The sequence below is a fragment of the Phalacrocorax carbo genome, chromosome 23, assembly GCF_963921805.1.
Source record: "Phalacrocorax carbo chromosome 23, bPhaCar2.1, whole genome shotgun sequence".
Lineage (NCBI taxonomy): Eukaryota > Metazoa > Chordata > Aves > Suliformes > Phalacrocoracidae > Phalacrocorax > Phalacrocorax carbo.
In genome coordinates this window covers 2,302,117-2,328,108 of record NC_087535.1, presented here as the reverse complement: position 1 = coordinate 2,328,108, position 25,992 = coordinate 2,302,117, and the positions used below count along the sequence as shown (strand labels likewise).

Sequence of the window (25,992 nt, the reverse complement as noted above, 5' to 3'; positions counted from 1 at the left end):
CCCTGCGGGGTGGCTGGAGCTGAATCCTGCCCCACTCGCCCCCCTGTCACTGGGCTTTTCCACAGCAGCCACTCACCCAGACCCATACAATAGCTGCAATCCCAAAGCAGCCGCAGAGCCGCTGGGAGAAGAAAAAGAGATAAACCAAGGTCCCTCCATGGTGGGGAGGGACAAGCATCACAGCAGCGGGGACACACGTCATCTCACTGGGTTTGGGGTCTGAGTCTCTTCCCAAGCCCAGAGGCACCCCGTGCACACAGCAGTGGGGGCACAGGGGCAGGCTGAGGCCAGACAGCTCATTCCAGCAGTGAGCACAAGTGGGTACCGCAGAGCCCTGGGCACCACCCTGAGCCAGGCTTGATGGGCGATGGCCCCATAATCCTGCATCCCCCTCTGTGCCACCTCACTGAGGATGAGGAGGAGCTGGGAGCATTTCCTGTGCTCCCACAGACAGGGGCTGCGCTGGGGTCGGAGCTGCCCTACCTGTCCTCTTCTTCTCATCACCACCCAGGGAATGTTTATCCCCAGAGCCAGGTCCCGGACGGACTCTGGGCAAAGATAACCCTGAGCCACCTCCTGCCTCCACCGCGGGCAGTGCCGCTCCTCCAGCCGCAGTTGCAGAAGCTCGCCCCAGTCCTAGCCTGACATCTCCAGATGATGCAGAGGTGCTCAGGACACCTGCCCTCCTCCTACGTGGCTGCCACCGCAGGGGGACGAGTTCGGTTCGCAGCCGCAGTGGTACCCCAATGGCATCCCCAGTGCTGGCAGATCTCAGCTGGTCCCATCCATCCTCTTTTCCTTCCCCCTTCCTCATGCTCCCCGGGGCTGGATCAGCCCTGGAGAAGCCAAACAAGCTACAAAAGACAGGAAGGAAGGGAAGCAGCAGCTCTGCTCCCCACCAGGCCTGTTACTGAGCTAATATCTGGCAGCTGAAGTCATCCGGGGCTGATAGAAAACTCTGGTCCTTCTCCAGGGAGGGTGTCCAGACTCCCAGTACCCTCAGTGGTCAGGATAAGCCACCAGCAATGTTCTCAGGGCATTGCACAGAGGAGCAGATGCTGCGCCTCACCAGTCCGTGTGCCCTGTAAAGCCAGCGCGTACTGGTTGAACTGGTCCAGGCTGGAAGATCACATCCACGATGCTCCTGAAGCACCTGCAGGCAGCCGTGCCCTGAGCAAGCCCCTTACCAGGGCTGACGGTGGGCGGAGGGAGGGAGTCAGGGGATGAAGGGAGACAGAAGGATGACAGGGGTGACACGACAGGAAAGGAGAGAGTCATGGGTGCCCATGGGTGCTGGCAGCCCCAATGCCCATTGCTTTAGCTGCCTGCAACTCCAAACCTCAGAGAGACCCCAAACCCCACCCTGAGAAAGGAAAGAGAGGCAGAGAAAAGACTTGGTGAGAAGAGATTTGGTAAGAAGAGACTTTTAATCAGACTCCATTACAGCTGTAACAGGGTTTCTCTCGACTGCCGAGGAGTCCGGCCGGCACAGCACGCGTGGTAAATACACCGGCTACGAGGATACATGGGACAAGTTACTACAAGATCTGTGCTTTTACCTGTACAGGAGGCTTTCGCCAGCGCTGTGCTTGGCCGCAGGCGAAGCGGCCGCATCCCGCGTGCTGCCGTGGCTCGGCCCGGGCCGTGCCGTGCGCCCCCCACCCCGGCCACCTGGCCCGGCTCCCCACTCCTGCCAGTGCGACCCAGGCTCGGGGAAGGGTGGGGGACAGGAGGACGGCAGTGGGAGTTGCTCCAGGGAGGTGCTGGGGTTTAACGTGACCTGCCAGGGTCTGGGTGGGGGCCAGGAGGTGAAGCAGGGGCTGTTTCAGAGGAATTATTGAGGGGAAGGGGCCACGGGACACCTGGGGACGGTGCAAATCAGCAGAGTATGGCCAGCTCCAGCCATCCCCTCTGCTTTGCACCAAGGCCAAGGATCTCCAGCCCCCACCCACGGCACCAGCAGCAGAGCCCGATGCTCGGGGTCAGAGCACCCCAGCTCCAGCCCTATGGTGACCGCAGGCACCCTTGGACCCGCAGCACTGCCGTCACGGGGTGGGCACCCCCCTGCAAAGCTCCTTCCTGCCCTCGGCACCAGCCAACCCCTCTCCAGACCCACGTCACCCCTCCCCAGCTCGGTCCCCAGAGAGGGGACAGAGTTTTGACCCCTCCTGATCTACCCAGCACCAACTTGTCCCCCAGCCAGGGACACTGCCCTGCTCCAAGCAACAGGATCCAGGCTGGGAGCTGATGTGGGGGGAGAGGAATATCGGCAGCGGTTCCCCCCTCTTTCTCTCACTGCCTGGAGGAAAACCGAAAAGTGCCTGTGCTCACAACTAGTAGCTATTCCCTGTGCCTCTGTGGAGAAAAAGAGGGAAAAGAGTGATTTCCAGGGCTAAAAGCCACTGTGGGTAGGCCCGATCCGTAGCCCGGGAGCCCAAGAAGGTGCGTGGAGGGAGAGCCTGCCCCGGCGAGCGGGAGAAACCCCCAACACAGGCTCCAAAAGTGACCGAGTACAGCGAGAAGTGAATCCTAAACAAAACACATCCGCGCACACATACACGCGCACACCCCCACGCACGGCATCTACGGACAAACACGCGCACGCTCACACGGCGACGACACGGATCACTTAAAATTTAACGCACGCACACCCCCCAACACCCTGTGTCTAACACCGAGCAAATGCCACAAAGAAATACAGTTATTTCCACGGATAAAAATAAAGGTGTCGTCCCTCCTCTTCCTCCTCCTCTCTGCTGGATCCCCAGGGCAGCTGGACCCCCGGGGGCTGGGCGGGGGACGGCCACCCACCACGAACGAGAAATAAAAAGGTAAAAATATGTCCCGATATACAATGAGAATTGATCTGTACAGCACTGGGAATGAAAATATGTCACGGGCCACTTTGGAATATGTTTTGTCATTTAACAGCATTTACAGTGACATTTACAGAATAAATATACAATAGAAATAGAGAATCTCTAGGTTATTATTCCATCTCCTCTCTCTGTATATATTTTATATATATAACATAGCTTTTTTTTTTGTTACCTTCTTATTGACTTTGTCTCTTAGTGACGCTGCAAGAAGAGAGGAGGAAAGCGAACACCTCCCTGGCTGGTTTGGGAATGGCGATGGGAGAGACGGAGGGCCGGATCCTTCCCCCCAGGGTTCGAGGAGCATCACGCCATGGGAGCAGATGGGACTAAGCGCTTTGGCTACAGGAGGTGTCCTGCTCCGTTAACTCCATGGGAGCTATGGTGGGAATCCGGCCCCCGGGCTCAGGGGCATCAGGAAGGTGGTGTTGGGCAACGATTTGGCTCATCCTCTGCTTTGCTGGCTGGGTGGAGGAAACTGGGGATGGAGGGAGAAATAAGAGATGGGAGGGAACGTCTTGCCTAATGTTGGGAAGATGCCATGGCTCTTGTGCTTTTCCCATCTGGAGATGATGGGGTGGGGATATTTCTATGTCCCTCTGCACAGGCAGGGGAGATGGTGAAGGGGGGACTGCTGGAGGAGAGACAAGAGCATGACCGATCCTGACCACACGGGGCTGGTGCTTCTCAGAGCCATCAAAGACTGAGAGCTTTGTTTCAGTCCATGCCTCCATTGACCCCTGGAAAAGTGGCTAATGGCAGGCCTGTGCTAATTGTCCAGGAAGAGTCTCCAGGTCACCAGCCAAGCCCATGGAGAGGGACTATAAACAAAGGATCACAACCCACAAGAGAAATGTCACTGTGGGGGACCTCCCGGCCCCAGCGATGCTGAGAAGTCAAGGATGTACTGAATGGACCAGGTACTTTCTGCCTTCACCTCCCAGCTGAAAGAAGAATCAAGGTGGAAGAAAACCCATTGACAGGAGAGCGAAGGAGGGAAGGGCTCGTGAGCAAACACCCAAAAACTTGGCCTTCAGCCTGGCTTGAAATTCCATCATGCATGACCTAAGCTCAGCAGGACCAAGGATGAGGAGCTGCCTTGGCTTTAGGAGGCTGTAACAATGAGCTAAGAGGGAAAGAGGCTGCAAGCAGGCTGCTGTGCCCTTGTCCCCATGGGGAAAGGAGGAAGATGCCACGCAACACTGGTACCCTTGCCAGAAATGCTCAGCTACATATAGGAGTCAAGCAAATGACCCTCAGTCCCAGCGGGAGACACTCTGAGCTGGGAGATCCCAACCTTTCCTAGATAGCGTGGGGAGAAACAACATAAGGTCACATTAATCTGGTCCCCAGATAACATGGGCGGGCGTGATAGAGGCTCCTGGGCTCTAACGAGGGCTCACCAGCCTGGATCAAGGGCTAGCAGGGACAGTGGGACCTGGCACTGCTGCTGCTCAGCAGACCCTTGCTGTCCCCAAGAGCTGGTTACCCCCATCCGAAGGCTGGTGAGCCCCCATGAAGATGCAATAGGAGGCAATGCAGACCCCCTGGCTCAAAGCTATGAGAAATGAGGACATATGTCCAGAGATAATCACTGTCCAGCTCACCTCAGCTGGTGGGTGCAAGGGAGGTAAGCCAGGGGGTGGTTTCCTGAGAGCTAAACCAGGACTGGACGCCCCACAGCTTCTCTGCTTGTCCCTCTGGGACATTTAAAGCAAGTGGCAAGAGAAAACAATCACAACGGCAGGGATTTTGGTTCAGCAGAGCATCCCACATGTCAGGAATAATTCCAGGAGAGCGCTCTTGGCCCCCATCAGGGTAACCCTACCCAGACCCCGCACACGCTTACACATCCAAATCGCCCTCACTTCAGAGGTCCTCCTGCCACTCAGCACAACCACCGCCTGACCACGGAGCATGCTGACCACTTCATCCCACGGACGTGACATGTCTGTGTCTCAGAACAACCCACAGACGCTGTCCCTGTGCTGGTGGTAACAAAACAGATACCAAGGATCCACCATCCACTGTCTCACACGTTGCAACGCCTCAGCCAGCCCTGCGCTGCTCCCTGCCAACCCTGGTCAAAGTTTGGGGGTTGTTTGGGTGTGTCCACAGCTATAAAAACCTACAGGAGATACAACAACAACAACGATGGTGACAACAACAGCACCTTTTTGTGCTATGAACATCGATGGTTAATTGTGCTCGTTGGAATAAGGCCATGACTCCTCCCACCTAAACGACAACAGATGGGGAGGGAAGAGCGCTGGGTTACAGGAGGAAGCACGGTTGACTTTCCACCTGACACCAGGTCCTTTTTCCAACCATCAGCTGCTTAGAAAAGAGAGATTCTTTGCTTCAGATTTGAGCTGCATGGAGAACAACTCTTGGAAAGATTGCAGCGTCTCTTGTTCCTCCTCCCTTCCCCAAAGGCAAGCCCGGGGGATGCTGCCTTTCAGCCGAGGGTTGTCGGAGGAGTCCTGCCCCTCCCGCAATCCCATCTTCCAGATGTCATCTTAGAAATGGCTGCTTTTGGTTACAATTTTAAGAGGGGTTTCTTCTTCATCTTCGTTATTAATTAAATTTTCCTGTTGCCTGGACAGCCAGGATCCACTCCCCAGTGACCTCCTCTCCCGGTGGGGGTGGTCGGCAGGCAACCATCACAGTTCGGATTCAGGGGTGCTGGCCAGTAGGTACCCACTCCCGTATCGTCCGTTGGGGGCACTGCTCATTTCCATGGGGGAGTTGCTCCCAGGACCCAGGTAGGAACGGTGCGTGGGCATGGGGGACGGGGTCTCGCTGGGCACTTTGCTCAGGATGAAGCGGGTCTCATCATTGTCTTCCAAATTGGAGATGTCCTTCATCATCCGGCCCTTCTTGTAGGTGACAGAGAGGGCGTTGGAGCCATCCGACACGAGGTGGAACTGCCGGAGGATAAAGACCAGAGGCAGAGGGAGGGATGCCAGGATGATCAGAGAGATGAGGATAGCCATGGCCCAGGTTGGGTAGAAAAGGAACTTTTCTGCAGCCTGAAAGAGACAGATATTAGTATCAAGGGGCTGTTACAGCAAAGGTGATGCACACCAGGTGCAATGTCTCCTACGCGCGAGGCAATTCCTGCTGCCTCCTGCCAGACTTCAGCCTCAGGGGCATCACATGAAGCTATCAGGAGGTGGGTTCAAATCAAGGAAAAGGACATGGTCCTGCACACAGCAAACCAAAACCCAAGCTCAAACTTCAGAGCTGGCTGGAGACTTCTGGGCAGCATGGACAAACCTGATTGCTTGCAGGGGATGAGCGGCCACAGGCAGGATGTCTCCCAGCAGGAGAGGGGAGGAGAAACAAGCAGACCTGTGAGGAGCAGGGTAGTCTGCAGCTCTCAGCTGCTCCCGGCTCAGCCTGGACCTGGGGTGGACATGGCTCTGGGGAAGGGAGCTGTGCTCACCTCCTCTCTGATCCACGCACTGTAGCCTGGGGGGCTGACTCCCAGCTGGATGATGCTGGCGGTCATGAGCACGGCCATGCAGATGGGAGAGACGTACTTCCAGGTGTAGTAGTAGAACTGATAGGGCCGGAAACCCAGCATTTCCGTCAGCTCCTGCATGAACCTGCCAAGAAGAAGAGATGGAACCATGCTGTTCCCACCTTCAAGTGAGAAAATACCTCCCAGGAGCCCCTGTTGTCAACTATGCTCAAGGTAGAGCCTGAAGAACCACCCAGCTGATCCAGGCAAGCATCTCAGTGTCCCTCAAGCCTGTAGGACTGGTTGGGATCCTCCTAAGGAAAAGGTCATTTGAGCATTAGCCGGACCCTCCTTTGCTCTGGCCAACTTAGGAACAACAAGAACAGGCACTGGGGGGAACAAGGTCCTCTTCCAGAAAGACCTGGAAACCTCAGACAAAATCACAAGTGACAGAGCACCACAACCAACAGTAGACAACCCAGGACCTGCCCCTGGAGCTGGGTTACACCTAAGGCAGGGCAAGGGGAACACAGCGAACTGAGTTCCTGCCTCTGTGAGGTAGCTGCCCCTGGAGCATTTGCTCCATCAGAGCTGGCCTCCTCAGGAAAGTCATATGGAAAAGAGCGGAAGGAGGGGGTGGTTTTGGCCAGGAGTTACAGCACAGTAATTCATTTTGTTGCACAAATGCCTTACTTCTTGGTGCCATAAATCCAGGCCACAGCGATGTTCTCCAGGATGACCACAACCGTGAGCGGCAACGTGGCTGAATAATCGTCAAACATGGTGACAAAGTAATTCCCAGAACGCTGCACAAAGATCAGTCCCACCACGAAGGCAAAGATGCAGGAACCAACTGTGGGGAGCAAACGGGCATGGTGAGCAGAGCACCCCAAGGGGAACCAAGGCCTCCACTACAAGGTCCGTTCCCTGCATTAGCAGAGCTCAGTACACATCCACTACGTCCACGCTCTTCTGGAGTGACTCCCCAGGGCAAAGGGGACCCTCTACCCCTTCCCCAGGAGGTTGCAGGAGAAAAGACCTCACCTGTGAACACTTCCTTCCGCACCTTGAAGGTGTCGATGATGGGCGTAGTGATGCCTGACATGGTCCCGATCATGCTCCCCAGCCCCAGGTTTATCAGCATCAGGAAGAACATGACAGACCAAAACGGTGAGGCTGGGAAATGGGTCATGGCTTCTGTGAAGGCAATGAAGGCCAGGCCAGTTCCTTGCACCGACTGTTCAGGAGGAGAGAGGACCAAAAGTTGAGAAGAAACATATCACGGGCACAGCCTGCAAGTCCCTGCATGCCTCAGGTCTCTCTCACCAAACCACTGCTCTTCAAGGAAAGAAGAATCCAGTCTGGTACTCCAGCCTGGAAGTGGTGATGACCCTGCTAGATTTGCTATGGGCAGACCCCACCCCAGGAAGGACCACTGTATGCTGGGGAAGACCCCAGGGACAGGGAATCCCTTTCCCTGGAGGGTCTCTAAAAATAGGTTTTCCAGATCCATGTGCCAAGAGTGACACAAGCAGAGCAGCTCCTATCAGGGAGAGGCAATGGGGTAGGTGACCGTCTGGTCCTACTAGGAGTGCCACCAGGTACCTTGTTGAGTTCGTCCTCCAACAGGCAGGCGTCCAAGCCCAGTTCTTTGAAATGCCCCTCCTTCACTGTCATGATCACCCTGTACATCTCATTGTAGTCCTTGGCAGTGAGGTGGGAGAAGTTCACGTGGGGTGGGATGAGGTCATGGCTCAGCACGTTGGTGTTCAGGTAGCCCAAGATCTTCTCAGCGTTCCTAAGGGAGAGCAGAGCCTGGTCACCCAGAGATGTCCCCTTCCTCCCAGGGTGGATGCTGGGGCCTGACCATGCAAACCCTTTGGCCCAGACAGGATGAACCTCCTTGGGTCACGTTATCCAGATCTCAGTCGGAGAACCTCTTTGCACTTTCCCAAGGAGTAAGTAAACATTGCGTTAGGCCACATGACAGAGGATGCAGATGGGGGCCCACCAGGCACTGGGCTCTTCACACTTCCTTCTCAGGTCTATCTCCTGCTCTGGGTCTCCACACTGCATGGCCTGGATTTTTATGGATGCAGCTTACTGTCTACAGATAATACTAGGTACACAAATTCACCTTCCTCCAGCTGCTGTTGCACAACAGCTCCCCTAACCTTGCAGACAAATGCACCCTACGATCAGTGGAAACTGGGAAACCCAGATGATCTGACTAGACATGTTGGATTTACTCCCAATTTGCAGACTAAGAGCCCATCTTAGGGCTGGATCTTAGGCTGGAGTTGCTGAATACCCAACTCCCTCAGCTACAATGGGACATCTCTGGAGATACAGGTCTTGACCATCAGGCACTTGGGCCCACCAAAGCACAGCATCACCCACCTCCAGACCACTTACTCTATTGCCTCCAGACCCACCACAACCAGGATTAGCAAAGACCTGCCCAGCCCAGAGAAAAAGCAAATCTTACTCCACCACGCATTTCTCATTCATGATGTTGGCCTTGAAGCCCAGCACAGCAAACACAACCAGGGTGGCCAGGACAGACGTGAAGAAGTTGATGAAGGAGACGAGCGTGGCATCAAAGTGGCAGTTGTTGTCCTGCTTGTTGTAGCTGGAGAAGGCGATGACTCCTCCGAAGCCCAAGCCCAAAGCAAAGAAAACCTGCGTAGCTGCCTCCCGCCACACCTGGGGGTCTAGCATCTTGTCCAGCTTGGAGGGGAGACAGAAGTAGTAGTTAGGTGTTTTGGTGGCCTCACAACTCACCCCAAGGAGCCAGAGCTAAATTAAAAGGCTGAGGTACCTACAACCCGGGCTGGTTTTGGAACAACCATGGGCATGCTTTGATCAACCACAATTGGTAGATCAAATAATTGCGTTACCCAGCACTCATAGGTCCTTCTTCTCTTTCCCACAGTGGGGAAAACCGAGGCATGGAGAAGGGCAGGCAAAGATTTGACCTGGCCATGTCTATGGGTGCTCCATCTGCCCCAGAGCCTAAGCTGTGTGTCTGATCTCCCAGTGCAAAGCCCCACTGCTTCCCAGATCACCCAGCTGCCCTGGAGAGCTGGCATCCGCATCTCCCCACCCAAGGGAGCCACGTGCCACCCAGCAATGGGTCTCCATCCTCCTCCAGCCATCTCCTGCCTCCAGAGCGCCTCGGAGGTGAAATCAAATGTCTTGGCTGCCAGGTTTGTTTAACCTCCTGTCCCCCCAGCCACATCCTGCCTCTCCCGTGAGCCAGAGCTGCAGGTGGGAGGCCTCCGAGCACCATTCATCAAGAGATCATAATTAATATCTTCTAACAACCTCGCCGGCTGAGCTGATTCATCTACATCTCTGCTTAATTAATTAATTAGCTGGCTAATTAATGGATGCATACCACCAGCAGAGGTTTTGCTGCCAGCCAGCATCTTCCTATTAAGTCTTTAAATATATCGCCTCAGGCACCCCCCACACGCCCATGCTGGCATCCGGGCACCCAAAGGTGACAGGAGTGGTGCTAAGGCTCAGAGCAGCTCTAGGGCGGCGAGTCTGCGAGGTTCTCGGCTGTTCTGGTCATACCCCTTATTCAGGGTGCTGCTGGCTCATCCTCATCATGTATCAGGATCTCGGAAGTAGTTTGGGCTGGTTTTTGGGGTAGGGAGCATACGGGAAAATAGGGAGCGGCCAGCCGGGATGAGAACCTGCTTGGAGTCAGCTGGGCTTGGAGACTCTTACCTTGGGTGTGAACATGTGCATGATCCCATCCACCGCCCCACGCAGCAGAAGTCCCCGCACCAAGAAGCAAACGAGCACCACGTAGGGGAAGAGCGAGCTGAAGTACATCACCTAGGGCAAGAGGGATCCAACCGGGGGACAATGTCGTTTACTGTCCGCTGAGCTCAGCCGCCTCCCCATCCAACCCAAGGACAGCTCAACAGGGGTGAGGAGGGAGGGTTACCCTCCCCCAAACGAGGTCTGCTCCTCAGGCAGCGCAGGACGCTACAAGTGCTGAAGCTGAGGTGGATTTGCAAAGTGCTTGGACACACTGAAGAGAAAAAAATCTGCTGAATGCAAAGATGCCAGTGTTGGCTCAGAAAATTCCTGAAACACAAACTGCTGGTGCCCGGGGGAGCCCAAGGGAAGGATAGCTCTGCATCCCCACCCCACCCCTTCCCCCCAGCACCTGCCAAGGGCTGCAGGCAGCCCCGGCTGCTTCCCAGCACAGGGCATGTTCCCAGCGCCCCGATCAGCAGATGTGGACAGGGCTTCATCCTGCTGCCGTGGCCCTGCTCCTGCAGCTCACTCCCACCCCGCCACGCTCGGAGCCGCGGGGCAGGGGTCTCATCACCCTCTGCTACCTGCTAATGCACCAGATGTTTTGCAGAGAACACCTGGAGACAGGGATGTTCAAGTGTCCCAGGACACCATACCCTTCTGCATCTGACCCCCCTCCTTACACAGCCTTGCTTGAAATGTCATCGGCCTCTGCAAGCTAATGGCATCCCTCTCCCACAGCTTTCTGTTCCTCCCTGCTCTGCTTCTCCTGGTGCAGTCCTGGTGCTCCCCCCATGAAGGCGGGCTTAGCTCTCACCCCTACATCCTACAAGCATCCATCAAGACGGCATGCACCACGGGATCAGAGACTTGTCGGCCCCCAAATGCAGGGGCTGGGCAGGCAATTTGGCTAGCCTGATGTGGCTCAGCCCTGGGCCATTGCTGCAGGTGTCAGCTGGACTAAACTTCTTCCCCACACCCACTTTTGATCGTATTCTGGATCTCCCCAGAGATGGCCCCAACTCTGGAGTGGGTGTGAGCATCCCCCAGGGGACACAGCATCCTCCAGCCACCCCAGATCAGGGCAGGAGAGCATGGTCCAGACAGGAGGTTTCTGCCTCGAGGACACACCCCAGCCAGGCTCAGGTGGCCACCGATACCCACCTTCCCCGAGGACTGGATGCCTTTGATCATGGCCAAGCCAACAAGGCTCCAGGCCACCAGCAGACACAGGGTCATCTTCCAGTTGAGCCCTCCGCTCTCCGAGATGGAGTTGGAGATGTCCAGGGTCTCCCGGTACCAGAAGTAGGTGGTGGCCGAGCTCCTCTCACATTCAGTCTCCACAACTACAACCAAGCAGAGGCAGGAGAGCTTGAGGGGGCTAGAGGAGAGGCACCCACCATCTTTTAGGGGATGAACACCAATTAATGTCAAAGACCTGCTGGAGCCAGCCAGGGAAGGCAGGCACCCGTGGGAGCTAAGGGGTGGGAATTAATGGGGCTCATTTTTAGCAAGAAAAAGAAAAGACAGGACATAAAGCCATTGAAAAGTGAAAATAAGATGTTAAGGACAGGGAGAGACATTTGCATTTGCTATAAAACCTCCCAGAATACCCCAAGGAGATGCTCAGATACTAATAAACACCATTAGTTCCATCGGCATCTTAGCTGGGCACTGACAGAGTAGCCAGGTGAGCCCTGCCTGGCTCTCACTGCCTCCCTCCATGGTCCTGGGTCAGACCCTGGCCCCAGGCACCAAGGCAGCCTGGACACCCAAGCTCCAGATCCCCAAACTAGCATCAGATCCCATCAGTGGGGACAGACCCCCAGGGAGAGCATGGGAGAGACTCCTCCAACCCAAGGGAAACACCTCCATATGATCAAGGCAGCAGGACCGGAGAGGACCCAGTGCCCCGGGAGACACCTCAACCTCTGGTGTCCCCATCCTGTGATAGCTACAGGTGTTGGGGGTCCCCAGTGTCCCACAGCCCCCCTTCCCTGGGAGCTGCTCCCTCCCAGCCGAGCTGTGCCCCGCACCAGCGGCCGTCCCTTACCGGCCACCGAGCCGTTTTTCACGATGGGGCACTCGCTCCAGGGAAGAGGGTACTGGAAGGACTTAAAGAAGTAAAAGATGCTCCAGCCAATGATGACGTTGTAATAGAGGCCGACAAAAAAACAGACCTGGGGGGAGGAAGGAGGACACGGTATGAAACCACAGGGCAGTGACACTGTCCCCAACACACCTCCCGCTGGGCTGCGACCCGGGGGGAGCAGGGCTGTTGGCATCAGGGGATGGCCCATTCCCACCCAGCCCTAAACCCACAGGTGGAGCTGGAAAAACTCCCCTTGACCTCTCGAACCTCCGCACAGGACCCCTCAAGATTTGCTTCTAGGCCACCCCCCAACTTTGCAGCTTGCAAAGCTGTCCCACGCACCCCAAGGTGGGGGTCTGAGGGGACCCATGGGTGCACTCACGAGGCAGCTGGCATAGCCGATGCCCCCCAGGCGAGGACAGATGTAATTCCAGACGCCAATGCTGCCCCGGCGGATCCGCTGCCCCACCGCCAGCTCCAGGAAGAAGAGGGGGAGCCCGATGATGATGAGCAGGACCAGGTACGGGACCAGGTAGGCACCTGGCAGAGGAGAGGAAGCTCATCATGGTCCCATCTCTGCCTGCTCTCATGCAGCCGAAGATGGACAGACAGGGATGGACAGGCAGGGCAGAGCTGGGACAGGCTCTGCCTGGTCCATCGGTTCATTTGCAATGGATCAGGGAATGCAGATCAGTGCTTGGGCAGCAGAGAAGATGGTCACGGAGAGGAACAAACACATGCGCGTGGAAGAGAAGGGTGCAACATCCCCTGCCAGCGTGGGGACGCGTGGGTTAGATCCCAACACACCTAAAGACACACTGCATCCATACAGGAACATCACCCTACGCACAAGGAGGCACCTCCATAAGCCAACCCATGGGGACACGCACACACTCCTGGCCATCTCAGACACACAGAAGCCCTCCTGTTCACCCCGGTCCTGCCTGCACGCGCATGTCCGAGCACAGCCAAGCCCCCTGCACGGCACGCACCCCCCACAGATACCCCCACATCCCCGGCAGCGGCATCCACTGCACCGTGTGCCGCCTGGCACAGAGCGAGGTCCTCCGGTAGGGGTAGGAACAGCTCAGATTAGAAACTCGGTTAATCTCTGCCTAATTGAGGAGGTCGAAGAGAAATTAGCGGTTCCTGAAGCATAACCAAATGACCATAAAGGATGCGATGACTCACGCTGCAGCACCCGGCTGATGAATTACTCCAACCTCCTGCCAGGGGCCGAGGACTGGGCTCAGGAGCATGTGGCTCACTCCTGGGGGGCAGCAGGCGATCCAAAGGCACATGCCAGAGCCCGGTTGCTTTGGGCAAATTCCCAGCTGGATTTATGCCCTGGTTACGCCCCAGTGACAGCCACCACCCCCTAGCCCCTGTGGCAGCTGATGCTGCTCCGAGCAGCAGTGCTGTGGAGCAGTTCAGGTGGGGAGATAAATAAAGATGCAGCGGCCCAGGGCAATTAGGAGGACAAAAGGAGAGGCAGAGAGCAGGGCAGAGCTGGAGCCCAGTGTAATTCAGGAAGGACCACGAGCGTCCCATCTCTGCAATGCCATCCTTGGCATCTGCATCTTGACCTAAGGACGGACAGAGCATGAGACAGGTGGACAGATTCAGAGGCAAATTTCTCCAATTCTGGAGGCTTTCTTCCTGTGATCTCTGGTAAGATGGGCAGCAGCTCATGCCCGTGCATCGCCACGCTCGGCAGCACCAGCACAGAAGCGCGGCGGGTGATGCTGCCAGCCGGTGCCAGCTCCCGGCACACCAAGTCCTGGAAATTTGGCTCCAGCCCATCCTGCTACCAGCACACAGCCGTTCTCCCCCGCAGACACCCGTTTGGGGAGCAGGAGAGAAAGGAGCAGCCGCCACCGCATCCAGGGGCTGCTCAGCACACCCAGAAGTGGTCTGTCCCTCACTCCCCAGCTCCCGCATCTATCTGTCTGGCACCAGCCTTACAGCCCGGTGGGAACCCCAGCTGGGGGCCAAGAAGGTTAAACACAGTGGGAAGAAGAGGCAGAAAATCAGTGTCTTCCCCACAGGACAGGGGAGATGATGCCACTTGGTGAAAAGAAAAAGCACAGGAAAGCTCAGCAATCTGCTGCTCAAGCCAGTTCCCAGCTCCTTGCCTCAGTTTCCCCATCTGTAAAATAGGGGCAACGGTTGGGGCAGCTTGTAAAGCCTTGTTTGAGACCTGCTGCAGGAAGATGTTGTAAGACAGCAAGGAGCAACTAAAACCAGCCACTTGTCCTGGGCCCTGCCTGGCTCAGCACCCCTGTGTCCCACCACAGGTCGGGGCCGAGCCGCCAGGTTCAAACCCCGCGCACCCACCTCCTCTGGCGCAGCGGGTCTCAGGGCTGTTGTAGGTTCAATTCCCCGTCCCCACTTCACATCCCATCTGGCCTTTTGTCTAAAAACACATGCTTAATGCTCCCCACATACAGACAGCGAATTCAGCCCCGGGTTTGCTAGAGAACATACCAGGATGAATCCCAGCCTGGGAACAGAAGCTGCTCCTCCTGTCAGCCGGCACCTGAGACAGCCGAGGCTAAAGCCCCGGAACCATACAGGGCAGCAGAGACCTCAGCATAAGCTGAGAAATCTTCATTCATTGTGCTAATTACAGTTAGTTATTGACTACTCTGCCAGTGGGGAAACTGAGGCACAGCTGAGTGAGGTGCTTACAGAAAAAGCAGGACTCTGGATCGCCAACCTCTGGGTCTGAGCTGGCTCCCAACCTCATTTCATTGGGAAAACCTGTTTGGAAGTCAGAGGCCAGATGCGGAGAGCTGCGTAACAGAGCCAGCAGGGCCATACCGATCTATCCCAGCCCTGAATTTACCTCTGACCTCCTTCGGGGCACGCACGCAACCCTCCCCGCTGCGTGCGGCGCACACGCACGCCGGCACGTGCGATGCAGCTAGCGCAGGATCCAAGCCCTGCAACGCCTGCGCGTGCTTGCTGCAACCCCAGGCTGCGCCGAGTCCCCCCCCCACACCCCCCCATCGGCTTTGCAACGCGGTGAACACACCGGGCAAAGCTGCGCTGCACCGAAACTGCGTCTCGCCTGGACCCAAACTAGGGCACCAGGAGCTAAGTGTGCCAGCGGCTGGGATGATGCCGGGCTGCAGGAGCCGGGCACAGCGTGTGCCATCCCAGCCGGGAAGGCGACGGGGGTGCGAGCAGCCCTGGGGTGGGAAGTGCTGACTGCACAGGTCTTCGTTTGGGAGAATGACTCATCGTGAAGATGACACCAGAGATGTTTTAATTATTGAGAGCGCTGCAGGCTTGCCAGCTCCGGGGCTGGGGGCATGGCGAACGGCGCAGCGCCGGGAGCAAGGCGAGTGCAAGGGGGAGAGGGGAAAGCTGGGCTGATCCCGGCTTCGTTCGGTGCTGCTCGGCAGGGGCTGCTCCCTGTCGTGCTGCTGGGGAGAGGCCTCAAGGGCTGGGTTTGGATTACTGATGAGCAACCCGCCCTTCCGTCGGTGTTATGAAGGGTGTCAGGTCTCAGCACTGCTGGAAGAGACTTGGCCCTCTAGGCTGCTCCTGGAAGCCCAAGGAGGGGTGTGTGGTGGGATGGAAGGACAGGCTGGCTGGAAGAAGGGTTTGGGAAGGGGCTGGAGCCTACCCGACACAGCTTCAGGTCCCAGGGAAATGGAAGTGTACTCTCTTTTTTCCCCCTCTACTAGTTCCCAAATTGCACCAACAGGAATTGGGGGCTACAGTGAGAAATCCTGGGATTTGCCTTGACTTTGGAGCAGGCAGGCAGACACCCTTTAGGAAGGGGCTGTCCTGGAGGTTCCTGCATTTTGGCACTGATGCAGGCATAGTGGTGAGCATCTCCTAGCGGCCCCTTTCCTCCTTCAGAGCCCAAATAACCCCCGTCCTTCCCCAGGATCCACATGCCGACGTGCAGCGAGGCAGGATTGGGCCACAGCCCCTTCCCCAAGGGCTGAGCCCATCCCTGCCCCATCTCTCACCTCCTCCATTCTTCTGGCAGAGGTAAGGGAAGCGCCAGACGTTGCCCAGCCCCACGGAGTACCCGATCTGCGCCAGGATGTACTGCAGCTTGCTGTTCCATGCTGGCCGGTTCTCCGCATCCAGCTCGTCCTCTCCATCCTTCTGCTTGTCCCAGGTCTCCCCCGTCACGTTGAGGACGCTGCACTTGTAGTCCACAGGCTCTTCGTGGGCCAGCAAGTCGGCCACCGATTCGGTGACATGCTCGCTGCTGTGTTCCCGCTGCGTCACCTTGCTGTTCTTCGGCATCGGGATGGCTCCACGCGGCCCCGGGGGGCGGGATGGGGTGAGGGGAGAAGATGAGTGTCCCACAGGGAACAGCACCCGTGTGAGCTATAGCTCCGGCCTCACCTCCTCTTCATCAGCAGGCCCTGGGTGGGGAAGGCATCAACAGGGGATGAGTTGGTTTTGTCTTAGCCCATGGGTGTCCCGGTGGGAGCGGCAGCACAAGGGGGAGAAGGGTCTCCATCACCCCATGCCTTGGGGACCTCCCTCTGGGCTGGGGGATGCTAAGGAACCCCTTCTCCATGACTGACGGACCAGGAGCAACACCCTAGTTCAGCACTCATGGAGAAGATCCTCCCGCAACCCACGGAAGGGAATTTCCCTGGGCTGTAGGGGACGGTGACAAGTGACGGAACCAATCACATCGCCATGACACCTCTTTTGTCCTCCAACAACCCTGTTTCCCAGGCCAGCAGCACTGGTGAGGACTGACGGTGCACCCAGCGCCGGCCAGGGCTCTGCCCTCCTGCCCCCTTGGCAGAGCCCAGCCTCAGCCCCACGACAGCTCAGAAGCACTGGGGGGACAGTGACAAATGTCCGGGCTATCTCTCCACCCCTGCACATTATCAGGATTGACTTAAAAGCCTGGGAGATTGCAGCTAAATTTTCCCAGGCAGCTTTACAACAGATAACGGCTGCAAAACAGCGGCAGCTGAGGCAAAGCCATCAATCTTCCTGATCCCAGCACCTTCCCAGACATCATCATGGGCCAGCCTTGGCCGGGGGGAGCTGTACCAGTCCCACAGCATCCACACAGTCACATCAGTTTTCCCCACTGCCTCATTCCCAGAACCGATGGCACCAGATCCCACAGGTGCAGGGCAGGGATGGGCACAGGCAAGGTCATTTTTGGACCCATGGAAGGTAGCGTGGGTGGGGGCGTGGGTTCACTGCCAGCGTGGTGATGAGTGGAGTTGTGTGGCAGGGTGTGTTTGCAAACAGGTGGCTACATGTTTGCACCAGGGACTCCTTCGGCTGTGGGAGCGATCCTCCACGGAGACCTTTCAGGGGGTGCCCGCAACCCAGCTCAGCCCCACACTGCTCACCCCCACCTCAAAAAGCTTGGGGGCATCAGGGAAGTCCTTTCTGCTGGGCTGGGGCTCCCCAGCATGGGAAAGGACCGTGTCCCTCCTCACCATACTGGGAGAACTGGGGTCAGACTGGCAGCACCCACCCCAGCTGGGACCATTGAGTTTCACCAGCTGGGGAGAAGACACAGAAAACCCACAAGAAAAAACACCTCTTGGAAAAGTGACTCCCCCAAAGGGCCACACTTGCTTCTTTTCTCTCCACTCCATCCCTGCTTCCCAGGGGACACCAGGCTGGTCACCAGCCCCTGGAAGAGCGATGGTGCCATGCCCAAGGACCTGTCCCACCCCAGCCTGGCCACAGCACTGTTTCACCCTCACCCCGGGGGCTTTTTCCTTCAGTTCAAAGCCCATCCAAGACCCAGGTACCAGCTTACAGGTGACATTGCACAAACGACCCATCAGCACAGTCCTTGTTGGCAGCCAAGCCTCTGTGTGGGCAGCCAGTCTCTTCCAGGATACAGGGTGGGCGATGCAGGATGGACCTCCCACTGTCCCCCCCTCGGCGAGCAGAAGGAAAACTCCCTCACGTTATTCCAGATCCAACCCCAGCTCTTCTTTCCTTTGGACAAACATCCATCTTTTTGACCCAATTCAGCCCCAAGCAAAGCCCACAATCCCAAACCTTTCCAGAGCAGCAGGTTCAGCCCAGGCACCAAAGCCTATCCCGCCGCGGTCCCGACCTGGGAGGGAAGCAAAGCATCGGCAGCAGGAAACCTCACCCTCACCTTGGTGATTTTTCACCCCTGAAGAAAGTTCCCCGCTTACCAGGCCCCGTTCCTATTAGAAAAGCTATTTTCGGCTGTCGGCTGCATCCGTTGCCAGGCAACCGTGTCGGCTCCACATCTTTCCTGGATCCGGCTCCTCCGGAGAAGCCGTTTGAATTATTCTTTCAAGCCTGGCCCAGCAATGTTTAATTTCCTAGCGAGGGTTCATTCACGTAAACCGCTCATGGCTCAAGCGTGGCAATTACCGGCACGTGGTGCCCGGGGCTGGAGCATCCTTATCCGGGATGGGGACGGACAGGTAGGGAAGGGCCTCATCCAGAAATCACTGGGATTTCCATCGATTTTGGATCAGGCTCTGTATAGATTAGTGCAGACCTGGTTGAATCACCCGCAAGTTGTTTGCTGCTCCTTGTCTGCTCAGCAGCCACTTAAGCTCCTTCTGAGCGAGGGTGACTCAGACCTTCAGGAGGACTCAGCCTCAGGGGCTAAAGTCTCTCTTTATATCAGGGATAGAGCCTAGAAGACCAAGCATCTGCTGGCCGAGCCCCCAGAGCTCAGTGCCCCACGGCGAGGCCACCCAAACTGCTCAACTCCTTGGAGCAAAGCCTGGGAGATGCCTGGCTCCAGGGAAGGTGGTGCTGAGCCAGGCCAGCGCGATGGGGTCAGGGCAGACCCCACAACATCTCTCTCTGGATCTCTAACTCTCCCCCTCCTCAGTTTAGGCCCCCTCCATCGTTATCCTTAGGAGCTGAGAGGCAGCAGGACACAGCAGCCCTTGAGGAGCAGGGTTCTTCAAGCACCTCCAAAGCCCCCGAGGCTCTGAGCCTTCGAGGACACTCAAGACAGCAACATTCCCAGAGGATTTAGGGATCAAAAGGGGTGTTTGGCTGCTCTTTGAGGCTAGGACAAGGGCTCTCTAGGCATTAGGATGAGATGGCACTGGAGGATGAGATGAAGGTGAAGGAGCAGAGGTACAAGTCTTCCTCCCCATGGGAGGAACATCCAAATTGAACTAGAGCGGGGGAAAACCACAGCAGAGGTCCAAATCTTGATCCCGGCACAGCTGTCAATGCGTCCCCATGGCTTGCTTGGGCAGGTCCTGCTGTCTCCCAGGTGGCTCAGCCCCAGCCTGGTGATGACGGTGTTGCCCAGAGGAGACAGGACCGTTCCCAGCAGTGACGCCGTGAGCACACCCAACCTTTGCCACCCACAGCCCTTGCCAGCACTGTCAGACGAGCACAGCCAGAACCAGCACGAAGCCACCGACCCACATGGCACAGGGACCCGATCCAGGGAACAGTGAGCTCAGCGGGGCCCTTCTTATTAATTTCCCCAGCATTCTGCATCAGCCCCAAGGCCTGCACCCCTCAGACTGGAAAGCACAGTCCAAACCCATCTCTGAAAGGTATTTCCATTAATTTCTTTGATTGAAAAGGGAATTTAATCAAAAATTCATCTGCCAAAAATAACGACCGTACTGCAAGAAGGACAAGGCAGATCAGCTGACAACCAGGAGCTTTCTGCGCTGAAGAGAGATAGAAAACCCTTGTCACTGACAGATGGAGATTCAGCTTGTTTACTTAGTCCTCATGACCTTAATTTTCTTAAATGTGCATTTTTTCTTTCTCTTTAGAAGACAGATTAGGGTCTTTCAGAGCCCACGGCTTGTAATAACCTCACTTATGCTGCCGGACCAGGGGTGCCTTTGCACCAACCACCTTTCCCAGGTAAAATGCGTGCTGATGCCTCCCGTGCGAGTGCTTGGAGAGGGACCATGGCTTTTCCCATGGCAGGACCAGGGAAAGGATCAGTTTGTGCCGAGGATGGTGCCCCTGTCTCTAGAGGACGCTTGAGAGCAGCCAGCAACATCCCGCAGGGCATTACGAAGGGGGGTGTTGGGGAAAGCATCACTGGGTTGCCCCTGGGGATAACTCACCTCCTGCATCCCCCCACCTCTTGGTGCCCCCAGGTACCTCCTTGAACCAGATTCCCACTTTCATGGTCCCCAGTAGGTGCCTTCATGTCTAACCCCTTGCAGGACCTCAGCCCCCATGCAAAGCAACCACCATTCCCTGAGCCCTGCTCCCACACCAGACCCACTGGCTGAGCTCAGGGCTCCTGCTTGCACCAACCGGCAATCCCCCACCCACGTCCCCCTGTCCAGGTGACACAGAGGTGGCCTCGACCACCATAACTTTGCACTGACAGCTCAGGAGCCACCACTCCAGTGGGTCGGAGCCACATGGCAATGGTTTGCTGTGGTACAAGCTGGATTCACCCCATCCAGGGAAGGGGCAGAGATGGATAAGCTCCTGCTTTGCTACACCCAGGGGGTTTAATCCCTGCCTGGAGGCTCCCATTGATTACAGCTGGAGATGGAAACACCCACTGGGGAAAAGCTGCTATTTGGGATGAGCGAAGACCCCTGGGAGCTGAGGGCACCACATCCCCCAGCCCAGCCCTGCCCAAAGCATCACGAATGTCTCAGCGAAGGAGGGATGCTCTGAGCCACGCGTCCTGCCTTGGCCCATCCTTGCTTTCTCGGGAAGGCGGCTGGGGAGCAATAAAGCAGGCTAGAAACGTGTCAGCAAAGCTTTCAGCCAAGGAGCACAGAGGCAGGCGGGGAGGAGATGGGGATTTACAGCAGCCTCCAGCAGCAAACATGCTCTGGGTCCAAAGGATGGGCATGGGGGGAGATTTCTCCTCTCCTGTGTCCAAATCCTACACTTATACCCTGTTTGGGTCTATAAAGGGGAAACTGAGGCAGGAAAAAACACAGGCTGAGATTGGGTGAATTCAAAATTAACATTTAAACCATAGGGGCTCTCTGCTGGTCCCTCCCTACCCCACCACCTCTCCTCCTTCAGCTGTGACCCAGCTGCGCTCAGCTTCCAGGCAAATCCCAGCAGCTCCTGAAGGGGAGGACAAAGATGTTCCTGGTGAAGCATTCAGCTCACCAGGCCAGGGAAGGTCCAGTTTACGCCACAGAGCAGAGAAGGGAGGGAAGAGCAAAGGGGCCAGAGGCACAGAGGGATTGCAGGAGGTGGAAGGCCACTGTCAGGTTTGGGCTGGAAGATCCGAGCATCGATTTGCAGCTCCCTGTCCTCCCCAACACACACAGGGCCAGGGAAACCTTGCACCCAGGGCCGAGGGGGAGACTTAAGCAGGGAGAGGAAGGGACGGATCCAAGGTCGCCTGGGAAGGAGAGGCAGAGGGGGAGAACAAGCATCCCTCCCGTCATCCCTCCATACACTGCAAAGCCAAGCAGCAAACGGAAGGAGCCCTGGTTGCACATCCCAGCTTTGAGACCAAATCACAAGAAAACCAACTGCAGGCCCCTCCCTGCCGCTCCCCATGGTCAGGAGTGCCTCTGGGATGGGAGAGGGATCGCCCTGGCAGAGCGGGTCCCCTGGGAGGTATCCCACGCCTACAAGCCACGAGAAATCAAGGGCAGGACCCTCCCAGCAGCATCCAAACTCCACTTCAAAGCCCTGAGAAGAGATTTTTGCCCAACACAGAAGCATTGCAGCTCTGATCCCCCCAGCCCTGCTCTGAGGACCTTTCTGCAGCCTCAGTCATGCAAACCTCCCTTCCACGAGCCAAGGCCAGTCCAAGATGCCTCCATCTTAAAGCTATTCAGTGCCAGGCCTTGCTTCTCCCTGCTCGTCCTTTCTGGCTCCATGGGGAAGGTTTTTACCATCTGGGCTCGACAGGGCTGCTCCCTCTCTCCCCTTCTTTAAACGACCCCTGTTAATCAGCGGCAGGCTTTCACCGCCCGGCGGAGATGACTCAGTCCCACCAGCCGAGCCGCAGCCCTGTGTGCTCCCTCCCTTACACCCACGTGTGGAGAGGTACAGACTTCGGACAGGGTCGCCGCGAGCAGATGGGAGAGCACAGGGGTGCCTGAGGACAAGGGCACCCGCAAGAAACTTTACTAGAAACCAAGCTCCCAGCCCCGACGGGGGGCTGAGAGCAGCTCAGCGGCACGCACCCGGCATTTCCCCGCCGGAGGTGCTCTGCACCGTGTCCTTGCCGTGCAAACGCTCAGGCCTGCCTTAGCATCATGACACAGGAGCGGTTCACGTTCGCTGATGAATCAGAGCTGCCTCCGCTTCTGTCTTACACCTACCTAAGTGGCTTTCGCCAGCAAAAGCGCCCAGATGTTATAAATAACCCCCAGCTCCTATAAAGGCAAGCAGAGGTGGGGCTACCCCAGCCACCGCCACCTGCTCCACCCCAGAGGTGGGTGCATTTCCCACCGCCCCAGCTCAGGTTTTTTACGCCCTGTGGCAGGTTGTGACATTACAGAGACTCTTTTCTTCAATAGGTGCCAAGAAATCTTCGGAAAGGGCCGTTTTGCTGACGGGTCATGAGACAGACACAACAGCCCTGGAGGAGGGGAAGCCTTGGCACTCGGGTTTGTCACGAACTGTATGAGCCCATTGATTCATCAAATATGGTCTCCTTTCATCTCTCATTTAGTAGCATGAAAACATATATCAGCTGCAGTAGTGTGACACCGTATCAAAGCCAACCATCATATGATTCCTTCAGGGCTCTGTTTGATTCAGCAGATGATATTTTTCCAGTTAGATCTCAGTGATCCCTCTTAACTCACCCACTCCACGTTAGTGACCGAACCCAAAACCAGTCCAGCTTCATCCTAAAAGGCAGCAAAAGGGGCAGCATCCAAATCCCTCTACAAGCTGTGCGTTTCCCAATTGTAATTCATGAAGCTGCTGCTGCTACGTTTGTAAACAAACAAATCCAAACGCAACCCGGGATGGGGTAAAATCAGAGCCTCTCCTCCCAAGGCAACGGTTTAGTCTGGCTGTGCGCAGGTCCTGATCTAGGGTAAATTTGATCCTCGTGACTCTGGCTCAGCTCTGGTGTAAGTCCAGATTCCCTGCTCTGTGCAAGCCTGAAGTAGCAGCGGAGTCACTCCAGACATAAACCAAACCCTTTTACTTCCTATTGACTTCAGCGGAGCCGTCTCCAATTAGTCCCGGAGGACAGCTCAGACCCACATTTTATTTCCCTCCCAAGCAGCTGAGCTGCAGTCAAACCACCATCCAGGTTCCTTGACCTAGTCCCAACACCTCCAGAGAGATATTCGCAAGAAACTCTACGCCCTGCCCAGAATAGCTCAGCTGCTGTGGCATTTCAGGTTTTTTTTCCCCACCAAGACCAGAAATAGTTGCATCAGCTCCTGATGGATTCAAACCTCAGGTGCCTCAGACGCAAGGCACGATCCGAGAAGCAGAAGGATTTCACCTTCTGGGTCCTTTACAAAGAGCTGGGACCAGAATTCTTAGCTGGTCTAAGCCCCGCGTCCTCACAGCGATACAAATCTGCACCTGGCCAAGACACCAGCCCGAAACACGCACCTTTGGGCGCATCCAGTGATGCAATAAACGCACAGAAGGGAATAAGAACTCCCCACACCCGATACTGAGAATTGCATGACACCAGGACCCCAAGCCCCATTTTTCTGCCTCAAAACCAGCCATCCACGTTCAGGGAGCAGCATTTAAAAAAAAAAAAAAAGGGGGGTGGGGGAAGGAAAAATAACCCCCCAACACTTCGGGGGCCAGCAAGGAAATACTCAATGCAGCCCAATGCTTTCCCCTCTCCCAATGTTATTGTCAAGGTCAATCTGGAAGCTGCATTTCTGCCCATCCACAGGCAGCGGCTCGGAGGGGATGAGCCCCCCACCAACCCGAGCCGGGCAGCCAGTGCCACCCCCCCGGCAGCTACCCCCAGCCTCTTCGCGGTGGCTTCAGCCGCTTGCTGTCCCCCCCAGCCCTAGATGCCACCACCCTTAGGGCCACGCCTGCTACCTCCAGACCTAGGTGTGCCCCCCACCCCGCTTAGCCCTGAGCACCTTCCCCCCACAAGGCACCGACAGCAGCGGTGGGGAGGGGGCGAACAAAGCACCCGATGAGGCGGGGAGACCCCCAGGAGCGGGACACCCCCCCCCACCCCCCCCACCCCGAGGGGTGCCGGTGGGGGCCGAAGGGAGCAGCCTTACCTCGGCGCTGCGGCGGCTCCCGGGGAGGGCGAGAGCGACCCGTTCCCGGGAGAGACTGAGCAGGTTTCCCCGGCCCCGGTACCGGGGAGGGGCGGCGGGGCCGGGCCGCGGGTGCCGCTGCTGCCTCCGCGGCGGAGAAGCTGCGCCGGTACCGGCGGGGGCTGCGCACCGGGCGGCCGCTTCCCTCCCGTCCTCCCCCCCCGCCCTCAGCCACCGCTCGGCGGATGCGCGCTGGGCTCGGCCCGGCCCCGCTCCGCTTCTCCGGAGGGGAGGTAACTCCGCTCGGCTCCGGGAGGGGGGGGAAAAAAGAGGAAAAGCAATAAGAAAGGGGAAAAAGATTAAAAAAAAAAAAAAAAAAAAAGGGACACGCAGCCCCTGACGCAGGCTTGAGTCACCAGGGCTGCACGTCAAAGCTGGGGTGCCGGGCCACCCCCCCCGAACCTCTCCCGGGGGAGTTCTTGCGTTAAAAAAATAAATAAATAAAAATCAGTGAGTCCTGGGAGGGGAGGGGTGGGGGGTTCGGCTTTGCTCCCCCCCCCCCCCCACCCGCCGGTGCTGTGGGGAAAAGCAAATCCCGCTTACGATGTCCGCCCTGGGCAAAAAGAGCGGCCCCGGAGGTGCCCCCCTGCTGCGGCTCTGCCCTGGGCAAGGGGAGATGTGGTCACCCCTCTCCTCCAAGGATAACTTCAGGTATTAGAGGTTATCTCAGAGGAGTCGCTTTATCTCAGACCACAGAGGGACAAAGGGAAACAGAAGGAGCAGTCCGGACCCAAATTCTGCCCCCCATAACTCGGGGGCAAATCTGGAGCCTGGCCTTTGAAGGCAGCGATGCTCAGGGCTGGCCCAAAGCCCAGTGACACTTGGGGACCCCAGACCCAACACTGGGCTCGCAGGACACCGCATCTCCAGCCACACCAGTTCCCTCTCATGCCAAAGCTGAGCCCAAGAGCAGCACGGACTGCAAGGAGGCTGAGCAGGTGGTGTAAGCCAGGTTTGGAGGATGAGGTGTTTCCATTTATTTACCCACCTTTAATACCAGTGGTGAAATTCTGCAGGCAAAAGGGCCCCACTCCCCATCCCAACAGGGCACGGTGGGATATAGCAGCACCAGGTATTTTATCAGGACGAAGGCACAAATGCCCTTGCACAAACAGCTCTTCAGGGCAAGCAAACCCCAAAGCCAGGTTCTTAGGCAGGCTTAATTTATCACAGCCACTTAGGCTGCCTGGATGCAGTAACTATGGTGTGGCTACCAGAGAGCCCAGTCACACCTGTAAAGATCAGCCCTCCCCTTTTATTCAGTGCTGCCGAGAGTCCTGCCCTCAGAAAACATCTAATTGGGTTAATCAGGAAGGCCAGGGGGCTGTTAGGTTGCTTTACTGGTGGGGAAAAGGAGTTTTCAAAGGAGTTTGTTGCTGGTTCAGCACCTGATGAAATTTATTAAGGTCTCTGTATCCTGAAAACCCAAATTCAGCCCATCTAAACCCCAGCAGTGTAGCCTGAACACATTTCTCCAACCCGTGTGTTAGTGGTGCTGGGGGTACTGGTACCAGTATCCAGCTCCTGGGCCTGTGAGGAAACCCCAACAGGAGGAAAAACACGTTTGGAAGAGACAAACCCCGGAGG

At 56.8% G+C, this 25,992-nt stretch overlaps 1 protein-coding gene across 1 annotated transcript; it reads right to left on the bottom strand.

The window, feature by feature from the left end:
- Positions 1 to 1,408: 1,408 nt before the first annotated feature.
- On the bottom strand, positions 1,409 to 24,597 carry SLC6A17 (solute carrier family 6 member 17). The gene is made up of 12 exons (XM_064472253.1): positions 24,367 to 24,597; positions 16,198 to 16,605; positions 12,594 to 12,751; positions 12,173 to 12,299; positions 11,284 to 11,465; positions 10,081 to 10,191; positions 8,831 to 9,072; positions 7,948 to 8,140; positions 7,387 to 7,579; positions 7,036 to 7,195; positions 6,325 to 6,487; positions 1,409 to 5,908 (listed from the first exon to the last, which is right to left on the bottom strand). The coding sequence occupies exons 2-12, from the start codon at positions 16,481 to 16,483 to the stop codon at positions 5,540 to 5,542; spliced, it is 2,184 nt and encodes a 727-aa protein (XP_064328323.1). The 5' UTR covers positions 16,484 to 16,605; positions 24,367 to 24,597; the 3' UTR covers positions 1,409 to 5,539.
- Between the last annotated feature and the right edge of the window lie 1,395 nt (positions 24,598 to 25,992).